This window comes from Anolis carolinensis, unplaced genomic scaffold (genome assembly GCF_035594765.1).
Source record: "Anolis carolinensis isolate JA03-04 unplaced genomic scaffold, rAnoCar3.1.pri scaffold_7, whole genome shotgun sequence".
Lineage (NCBI taxonomy): Eukaryota > Metazoa > Chordata > Lepidosauria > Squamata > Dactyloidae > Anolis > Anolis carolinensis.
The window spans coordinates 5,162,022-5,172,818 of record NW_026943818.1 but is presented as its reverse complement, the minus strand read 5'-3'; the positions used below and the strand labels follow the sequence as shown (position 1 = coordinate 5,172,818).

General features: G+C 42.7%; 1 protein-coding gene across 1 annotated transcript; it reads left to right on the top strand.

Moving 5' to 3' along the window:
* The first annotated feature begins 4,327 nt into the window (after positions 1 to 4,327).
* tlr4 (toll like receptor 4) lies at positions 4,328 to 10,749 on the top strand. The gene is made up of 3 exons (XM_008120209.3): positions 4,328 to 4,816; positions 5,986 to 6,152; positions 7,114 to 10,749. The coding sequence occupies exons 1-3, from the start codon at positions 4,718 to 4,720 to the stop codon at positions 9,371 to 9,373; spliced, it is 2,526 nt and encodes an 841-aa protein (XP_008118416.2). The 5' UTR covers positions 4,328 to 4,717; the 3' UTR covers positions 9,374 to 10,749.
* Positions 10,750 to 10,797: the final 48 nt, after the last annotated feature.

The following is a 10,797-nucleotide window of genomic DNA, read 5'->3' as shown; positions in this document are numbered from 1 at the left end:
TGACAAAGTCCCAAGAACATGAACACATAGGCTGTAAGATAATCCAGAAAAACAAGAACTTGCTTCTTGGTAGAATGAACGTTGCTTTGACAAAGGTTTGTCTCCAAACACATGGCTTTAATATCCTTTGCAAAACATGAAAGCATTTCTCTGGCCTCTAACCTCCCTCTTGTTTGTGATTCTCACACTCTGAATTCCAAACGTTCAGCTCGATCTAAAGATTCAGTTTCATCAAGGTCAGCCTGCTCGTTAGTTTGCTGAGCCTCATTATCAGACTGAGAACTGTCCTCCTTTTCCAAGTCAGTTTGCACCTGACTAGTTTCAGTATCATCAACATCATTCCTTGCTGTGGGAAAATGAACTTGTTCCTCATCTTCTACAACAGGGACATATTGAACCTGATTTTGAACCTGAATCCCATCATCCTCATCAGAGTCAATCCGAGGTTTCAGCTGAGTCACAACATTTCCTTTGTGGCAGAATGGGGTAGGACTGGATGGTTCTTGTGGTCTCTTCCAACTCTTTTGTGACTCTAAGCCGTGTCCCATTCCAGCTGAAATGCCCAAACCACCTTCAGTGGTGAACCCACATCACATACCTTGCCAGCACATCTTCAATGCCACATTACCTTCTCAACACTCTGGAAATAACAACATTTCCAGCTTCTACCTGCAGGCTGTCACTTGGGGATAGAAGGATCAGAAAACAAGGAGTCTTCCGGCTAAATTAGGGAGAGATTCAGAGCACACAGATCTCTTCATCCCTCCATGCGATCTGGGAGCTTTCCTTGAGCTGAGTGCCTTCAGGTGAGCATTGAGGCAGCAAAGATGCTCATTAATGTTACCAAGTCTTCGGTTCTTTTTTGCAATGCCTGGGCCTTTCTCAAAGCACTCTGCTTCTGCTCAACGAACACGATGGAAGATTCTTCCTTTTTCTCTCTCTTTCTCCGGGAATAATTAGATGATCACCTTCAGATGGGGAAGACAAGATCCTCCTTTCCAAGCTGGAGTGCGGAGGATTATCGGAACGTTTCCCAGCCTCGCCGGCTTGAGTCTCACCAATGTCCCCATATCATTAAGACTGCCAGTCAAGGCTTGAAGCTGAAACCCTCTATATTTTGCGGCTCACTGGGATGGCGCATAGGGCTTCATTGCATTGCAAAGACAGGTGCCATGTATTGTTTCTGCCCTTGTCTCATCTCCTGTTCGTATTGTTACTCTGGAAGGAAGGAGGTTTAACTCAAAGAAGGAGAAGGGAAGAGAAGAAACTTATCCAAAATGCTTTTAGAAATCGACATCAACCCTTAAATCTGAGGCTGGTCCAAATACCCAGATTCTTCCAAGGAGTTTTCACCTTTCCAAGGCAGAAGTGGAACTGAAGTCCTGAGTGTCCAGCTGGGTTGAAACAGGTTTGGCAAAAGCACTGGCCCATGTGAACCAGTTCAGAATAAGTGCTGGATCTGAATTAGAACCAGTTCAACTGTTCACAGAAAACCCAAAGTGTGGCCTACTCTAAAGTTTTAGAGATGCTTCTACCACGTTTCCCTGAAAATAAGACAGTGTCATACTAATTTTTGCTCCCAAAGATGTACTAGGTCTTATTTTCAGGGGATATCTGATTTTTCCATGAAGAAGAATTCGCATTTATTGTTGAACAAAAAAATTAATATTTATTATCTACTATACAGTAGTTGTCATCACAAAACAACATAACCAAACCAGACAAACTGTGAATCCCATCAAGAATTCCTTGTTACTGTCATTATTTCCATGTACATTTACCAATCCTGCATGCTGTGGTGTTCTCTTTGGCGGGCGCCGGGCATACTTCCAAACAATTTTTTTTCTAGGTCTTACTTTCAGGGGAGGCCTTATATTTAGCAATTCATCAAAACCTCTACTAGGTCTTATTTTCGGGTAAACAGGGTAAGCATCCACTGACTTCTGTGTATCCTTGCACAGCAGAATGGAGTTGCCCTTGAAGCCTTTGGGATCCCTTCCAACTCTAGGAATCTACATGAAGACCCTGCTAATTTTCTTTTAAAGGAACACCTGTGTGTTCACAGAAAGAAGACTCAAAGTGAAATCCGGAAACTCCAAGAGAAGCCTCCAGATTTGGAGACAATTCTAGCACCCTTGCCATGTGGGCTGCAAGGAACACTAGGCTTATGAGTACATTCGATGCTGCTTCCAGTTGGCCACAAGGGGGCACCCTTGATCTGGAACAAAACACATCGTTGTACTTCCTGTTAACAGATTTCGGAACTGTCGGGGTTAGCAACCATGTGCTTCCTTGAACAAACAGACAAATCTGTATCATTGCGGCTGTTTGCAGAAAATTTAACTCTGTGTAATTCACTTAGCTCCCTTTAATAATAATAATAATAATAAAAACATTTCCCAAGTGGGAATAATAGGTGTCTACCATGCAGATTGGTTTCATAATCCCAAGGGTGTCTCTGATGCCGTTCAGTCTGTTTCAGATTTATGGCAACCTTAAGAATATATATATCAACATGAAACATTTGTCATTGCACTGATCCCGAGGTTGTCATCCATCTGCTACGCTATTGTTGTCACTCGCTGAATGCTTGTTTACATAACCAGGTTTTTAGTTGTTTTCTAAGCACCAGGAGAGAGGAGGATGATCTGATTTCGCTGGGGTGGGAGTTCCACAGGCAAGGGGCCACCACCGAGAAGGCCTTGTCTGACATCCCCACCAATCGCAATTACGATGGCAGAGGAACTGAGAGCAGGGTCTCCCCAGTTGATCTTAATGTTCTAACTCATAAAGGGAGATGTGTTTGGATAGCTAAGCTGGACCGAAACCATTTAGGGTGTCACACCTCCGGTTAGCTTCACCTTGCCAAATACATCAGGCTGTACTCAGGTTGAAGTCTTTTGTAGTTTATTAGGAAATAGGAAATAAATAGTTCTTAAAAGCAAAAGTAAAGTTCCAAAAGATTGTTGCAAAACCAAGGGTATAAAGAATAATCCAAGAAAACATTAGGCATAAAACAAGGTTCCATTAATGCATGACAAAGTCCCGTGAACTTGAATACACAAAGCTGCAAGATAATCCAGGAAAGCAAAAGATTGCTTCTTGACTCCAAACGAGATGTTGCTTTTGACAAAGGTTTCTCTCTCAGCACACCCTTTTAATATTCTCTGCATTGCATGAATGCATTCCTTTGGCCTCTGGCCTCTCTGTTGTTTGCTATTCTAACACTCCTGAGAACCTGGAATTCCAAACGGCCAGCTCGATCTAGAGATTCCGTTTCATCAAGGCCAGACCACTCATTAGCAGCAGCCTCTGTCTGCATCCTATCTAACTGGGAGCTGTCCTCTCTTTGAACTTGGCTAGCTTCAGTATCATCTCCAGTATCAACACCATTCCCTGTCGTGGGAATGCCTCCCTGCTCCTCATCTCTCACAGCACTCTGAACCTGAATCCCATAATTCCCATCAGATGGGATTGAACCTGAATCCCATCATCTTGAATATCTGGAACCTGAATCCCACAATCCCCATCAGAGTCACCCTGAGATTCCAGCTGAGTCACAACATAGGGATTTATATACGACTAGCTGTTCCTGACCACGTGTTGCTGTGGCAAAGTCTGGTGGTATGGGAAATAAAGTATTGAGGAATTGGTGGTAGTTAAGGTAAAGGATAAAGGTTCTCCCCAGACATTAAGTCCAGTTGTGTCTGACTCTGGGGGTTGGTGCTCATCTTGAGTCTACACTGCCATATAATCCAGTTAAAATCAGATAATCTGTATTTTATAGGCAGTGTGGAAGAGGCCTAAGTGAGGCCTAACTCTGCCTGTCCCCTGGGCTGAGTGGGTTTCTAGGAGACCAAGTGGGCGGATCTTAGCCTTCTAACTGGCAGCAATTGGATAAAAACAATTATTCCTCTCCCTCTAATTAGGAATTTATTTTTCTTTTCTTTTTGTTGTATGAACGTAGAGGCATGGGTGAGGGGTTGTGCTGCCAAGTTTAGTGTTTCTGAGATGTGTAGTTTTGTTGTTTTGTCCTAGGCCGAAGTTTCATTACCCTTTTATATATATAGATAAAGCCAGCATTTTGAATTGTGCTCAGTAGCAGATTGGCAGCCAGTGGAGCTGATGCAACAGGGGTGGATGGGTATGCTCCCTGTACGCTGCTCCAGTAAGGAACCTGGCTGTTTGTTGGACTACTTGAAGCAGCCGAACAGTCTTCAAAGGCAACCCTATGTAGAGTGTGTTGCAGTAGTCTATTCAGCATGTAACGAGCATTGACCACCATGGCCAAGTCTGACTTCCCAAGGTACATACAGGACTGGGTCTCCTCAAAGTGGGAAAGGAAGGGAAGAAAGAAAGAAAGAAAGAAAGAAAGAAAGACAACAGAGGGAGGAATCACAGAATTCTGTATAATGTAAAGTTTTCAGTCACAGTTTGACCAAAAAGCGGAACTCACGTGGCAAGATTGAACTTCCTCTTGCCCTGCAGTCAACTATCGCATGCCTTTCTAGACCTCCCTTTACCAGAATGCAACATAGATCTTGCACCAGAGGCAACCACTGGGGTTTTTTTTTTCAATTTCACTTCCTTCTCCTGCTGTGTGTTGATTTGCTCGTTCTCCAAGGATCTTACATGACAAGCAACAGTTTATCTCCTGGATTCTCTCTCTCTGTTTCCTGCTTATTTCTTTGTCTTTCCCCATGTTGAGAGCTTGAAGATGCCCGGGGGTGGTGTCCTCTACCCACAGATGTTCTTCCCTTTGCTGGTGCTGTTCTGGTCCCAGTGGAGAACCAGAGGCCTCATTCCCTGTGTGGAGGTAGGTCAATGAGAAGCTGTCATTGCTTTTCCGGTCTTCACTGACGTCTCTCTTTGTTTCCTTCTGATAGGCTTTGAAATGAATCTGAATGCTGGTGGATTTTTTTCACCCCTTTTAGTTGAATATTTTTTATAAAATAGCCATCGGCACAGATAATTTACAACTGGATGGCGAAGTTCCCACAAGTCATCATGGGTAGTGGCCTTAAACAATGAGATGGCTAAAATTGGCCAAACAAGTGCTTATGCAACACACTCATGATATCTATGCTCAATTGGACCTAATAAGTATAGGGAGGTCTTCTGCCACAAAGTTTTTTAGCCTCCCACAAAATACTCATTTGGAACACTATTTGACTATTCCAGTTCCGTTACCCTTAAGAAGAATATATACCAGGGCCAGGTTTGAACAACTCGGTATTATGATGCAAACTGGTCGCTGCTGTAACATCCCAAGAAATGAGAGATTCTGTGTCTGGGGAGATCAAATAGTGGAAGATATCGAACATTTTTTGATTGATTGCCCAGCATATGCCGAACTTCGACACAGTTATTTACATCCATTACTATCCAATTTTAGGTCCCCCAACAGAAATGATCTTCTGACAGTCCTCTTGCAAGGACAAGAAAGATCCACCATAATTAGAGTAAGCCTTTTTATCCTGAAAGCTATCAAGAAAAGAGCACATTTCCTGAAAGAAGAATCAGGAAAATAAGATTTTGTCGGCAAAAAGATGGTCAGCTGCCTGTCCTCCCATTCTTTTTGCCTTGTTTTTATTTATGTTGCACTTTGAAATGGTCATATGACTGGTCAAACAAAAAATTATTATTATTACAGTCACTAATAATAATAATAATAACAATAATAATAATACTTTATTCATACCCTGCCACCATCTCCCTACAGGGACTAATATCAATTGAGACTGTAGTTAAGGAAGGGCAAATGTGAATGGACTAAATAAGCTGCACAAGTGCAACAATATAGCATTAAATGCTATATCATTCCCAATTTCTATGCATAGTTGTGAAGTTGTGAAGGCTATTCATTTGGATGGATAGTTTCTAGTAAAAACAAACTTCCTGTTTCTTTTAGCAGTCTGATTTCCACAGCATGTTTTTGAAAAATACCTTGGAGGACAACCATAAAGATGTCTTGTTCCGTTCCAGGTGATCCCAGGTAGCATATACAGATGCATGGAGTTGAACCTCAGTGGAATCCCACCAGGCATTCCAAACACTACTGAAAACTTGGATCTAAGCTTCAACCTGCTAAAGAATTTGACTTTCAATTATTTCTCACTCGTCCCTGCACTGAGATTCCTGGACCTCACCAGGTAAGTTATTTCATCTCTAATGCCACCAGCTAGCCTATGTGGATAGTAGATATCTATTAAATGCCAATGGCTTTGTTTCTAACACTTTCACCTCTGAGGTGTCAGGCTTTGTGAGGTCAAGTTGAGTCTTGATTAAGATGGTTCAGTCTCTCAGTCATTCCCAACCTTTTTTTTTTTTTACCAGGGACCACTCTCCAACATTAGGACCAAAGGGGTTATGAACCAGTATTTGGTCAACTTTAGATTTGGTTTGGTTATTTGGGGTGCTGGTTCAGAAAATTGCATTGGATAGACCACAACAGTTCTAGTTTCTGATTCAGAACATATGCCATCCAGTAGTCGCCATCTGCTTGTGCACAGAAAAGCCATATTTAATAATTCAGAGCTGATGTGATCTATCCAATGGAATTTTCTGAATCAGCACCCCAAATAATCCCAGGAACAGGCCTAAAAATGAAGACACCAAGAAAAAGAATGGATTGGGCTGTGTTATTATCCGCAGTATTTTAGTTCTTGAGGACCACTGGTGGTCCATGGACCACAGGTTGGGAACCACTGAACTTAGATAGACAGCATCTGGAAAGTCTCCGGGAATGGCTTACATAGTAAACCAAAGACAAGATAGTATCTGTCTTCAGTTGTACAGTCTAAAAATGTGGCAAAGGAAAGCAAGAAAAATTATGTCACAGGTTTTATAATTTTATTACATTCCCCAGTCTCGTGGCTGTTATATAGAAAGCAAAGTCCCGTAGAGATGGCTTCTCAAGAGGGCCAGGAGTGACCTTTGCTTTGTTTTTTTCTCACTCTTCCAATCTTAGAAGAATCAGATAAAAACAACATTTAATCCATAGATGTATTTCAGAGCCATCAGACTTGATTTGATGAGAGGTTTGGAGCTCCTTCTCTGAGGAAAGGTTTCTTTCTGTTACTATACAGAATCTTTTGTCTTCTTCTCCATTAGGTGTGGCATCCAGCGAATTGAAGACAATGCTTTTATGGGTCTCTATAACCTTTCAGTCTTGATCCTGACTGCCAATCCTATCCAGTTCTTGGGTCCAAGAGCATTTCATGACCTGATGTCCTTACAAAAGCTAATCGCTGTAGAAACGAACATATCCCGGTTGGACAGCTTGCCCATTGGACATTTGACCGCTCTCCAAGAGCTAAATCTGAGCAACAATCACATAAATTCCTTGAGGCTTCCAGAATACTTCTCTCAACTAATAGCTCTCCGGTTTATGAGCTTCCAATCTAACAAGATCTCGGCTATTTCTGCAGGAGACCTTGATGGCTTTCAGAGCAGGAACCTTACACTAGTGCTGTCCAAGAATATCATTAAATACATTGAACTAAACAGTTTTTCGGGGGTTTATTTTCAAGAACTATCCTTGAGAGGCTGCTTTGAGACCAGTGCCCATATGCAAACCAGCCTCCAGAATCTGTCTGGCTTGCACGCCAACCGCCTAGTGTTAGGAGCTTATAGGAATGCTGACAGGCTGGAGGACTTCAGCAAAGATCATTTGGATGGACTCTGCCATATGTGCTTGCAGGAGATTGCTCTCGTGCAAATATCTAGCCTTTACCGTACTGACAGCCTCTCCGATTGCTTGAACAACATCCACTCAGTGAGGCTGGTGAACACCGACATCGAACAAGTGTCACCGTTCCCAGAAAACTCCAGCATACATCACCTTGAGATCAAGAACTGCAGATTGAGAGGTGTCCCTGCTGAGAGCCTGTCTTCTTTGAAAGAGCTAAGAGTGCTCCGGATCACCAAGAGCGGCAGATTCCTCACTCGATTTGCAGAGGACTTCAATGGTCCACCAAACCTTGAGATCCTGGACCTCAGTGAGAATAGCCTTGTCGTCTCCTTTGCGTGGTCCTCCCTCATGGAAGGGCTTCCCAATTTGAAACATCTGAATCTTAGCTTCAACTCTAAAATTACATTCCCCCCAGAGTGTTCTGGGGTCTCCAAACTAGAATATTTGGATTTGCGACATACAAACCTTGGCAATACAGGAGCCTTGCCCTCTTTCTTGTGCCTTGGAAACCTCGTCTACCTTGACATTTCTCACACCCGTATCCACATAGTAACGGAATGCTCCTTTTGTGGCTTGGACAACCTGAGAGTTCTAAAAATGGCTGGTAACACCTTTGAGGGCCACGAATTGGCAGGCAACTTCAAGAACCTCACCAAGCTACACATTTTGGATATTTCCAGTTGCCAAGTCAAGCATGTCACACCCGTTGCCTTAGCTCACCTCCGTGATCTCCGTGAACTCAACATCAGCCATAACAACTTACTAAGCCTCGATGCGGAATTCTTTATGCATCTTCGTGCCCTCACCACGTTGGATCTTCACAGCAATCAGTTGGCTACTTTGACAGAGCAGGTTCTTGAGAACTTGCCCACTAGTCTGAAGTACCTGGATCTCTCTTGGAATCTTTTCGATTGTTCCTGTGTTCATTTGGTTTTTTTAAGGTGGACGAAAAAGCAGAAGGATCTCCTTCAGCATGTCAGATACATGGTTTGCCATAGCCCTGTGGACTTGAAGGATACTCACCTGATTAATTTTGACCTATCTTATTGTCAAGTCAGTAAAACCACAGTAGCTGTTTCAGTTACCACCTTCCTGGTTCTGGTCTTATTTGTGGTCCTGGTTTATAAGTATTATTTCTATCTGTATTATATGGTGGTGTTGCTCAGTAGAGACCAAGTTTCAACTGAGAAGGAAAACATCTATGACGCCTTTGTCATCTACTCCAGCGAGGACCAGGAATGGGTGACACGGGAGCTGGAGGAGACGCTAGAGGTTGGAGTGCCTCGCTTTCGCCTCTGTCTCTACTATCGTGACTTTGTTCCTGGAGTTTCCATCATCACCAACATTATCAAGGAGGGCTTCCAGAGCAGCCGCAAGGTCATTGCGGTAGTCTCCCCACACTTCCTTGAGAGCCGCTGGTGTAACTTTGAACTTGAAGTGGCCCAGTCTTGGCAGCTCCTGGACAGCAAGGCCAGCCTGGTTTTAGTCGTTCTAGAAGGTGTGGACAATGCAGTTGTGCGGCAAAAACTGGGCCTGTTCCGCTACCTGCGGAGGAACACCTATTTGGTGTGGCGGGATCGAGAACTGAATCGACACATGTTCCTCAGGCAGCTGAAATCAGCTTTGCTTGAGGGCAGAACTTGGACTGAAGAGGAACTGAAGCTAATGTTAACCAACTAGGATTCTACAGCTAGACCATAGGTTCCCAAACTTATTTGGCCTACCGCTCCCTTTCCAGAAAAAATATTACTCAGCGCCCTAGAAATTAATTTTTAATTTTTTTAATAGCAAATAAACAGATATACACAGATATATTTACCTGTGGCCATCACCGCTCCCCTGGATTGCTGCAGTGCCCACCAGGGGGCGGTAACACCCACTTTGGGAATCACTAAGCTAGACCAAATCTATTGAATCAATGGGATTTATATAAATGTTAACTCTCAAAAATTGATTCGGTGGATCTACTCTGGACTGAACTATTAATAGGAACCAAACTTATATCTTTTGTCCTGCTATGCTGAGCCAGTTATATAATGAAACCATATGTTGACCATGTGTTGTTGTTTTTATGTTCTGAAAAGATTTCTGATTGCTAGATATTTCTTAGCTGTCTCCTAAACTTGATTTTTGTGGACACCACAGTAACATCACGTTGATGTTACATTACTCTGTGGTTTAGTCTTGTCTCTAGGACAATGCCCACCAAAACTTATTGGGCTACAACCCCAAGTCTTTCTGATCATTGTCTATTTAATGTGTTCTCAAAGGCTTTCATGGCCAGAATCATTGGGTTTCTGTGAGTTTACCAGGCTATATGGCCAATGCTTCTGGAACATGGCCATACAGCCTGACAAACTCATACCAGCCCGCTGTCTATTTAGCTAAGGGTGGCTGTGATGTAGATCCCAACAAGGATGGGATGGGCGCATTGGTTATATGTTTCTGCCATTGCTTAACATCTCAGGAGGGTCTATGTGCCCTCATTTATCATTGTATGAAGGTCCATGGGTCATCACTTTCCGTGCCATGAAAAGCTGTGTCCTTACCAACATTCATTTCATGAGAGGCTAGGTTTGTGCATTGGCTTGTCTTCTTATCAAGGTCTATGCCTGGACCAGCACTCACCATCCCTATATATGAGGTCCAGAAAATATTCTGTCACGGAAGTGAAAAAAAAAAGCAGTGTTCAAAGTCTTGATTAACTTGCTTAGCCTTGGATTTGTAAGAAAACATCTGATTGTAACAAAGATAATGTTCTGTATTTCAGAGATAAGCTGCGAACAGCGAATGTTCCCCCTACCCCAATATATTCCTTTAGGGTTGAAATAGCAGGTATATTTATCTGTCTATCTATGATAACAACAAGAGCGGTACACCGTAAAGAGAAGAATTTAATTGAAATTTACATTCCCTCCGTGGGTAACACATAGCCTCGATCCAAACCTGAAATCTTCAGCGTTATCTCTTGTTGCTGTGTTATTTATTTATTTGTTGTTGTTTTTAATGCTACCTTCTAAGGGATGATCTGCTAAATATATTTGAGTTTTATTTGATTTTTATTTATTTCTGACATTTACGCCAAACTTCTTCGCCAGAAAGCT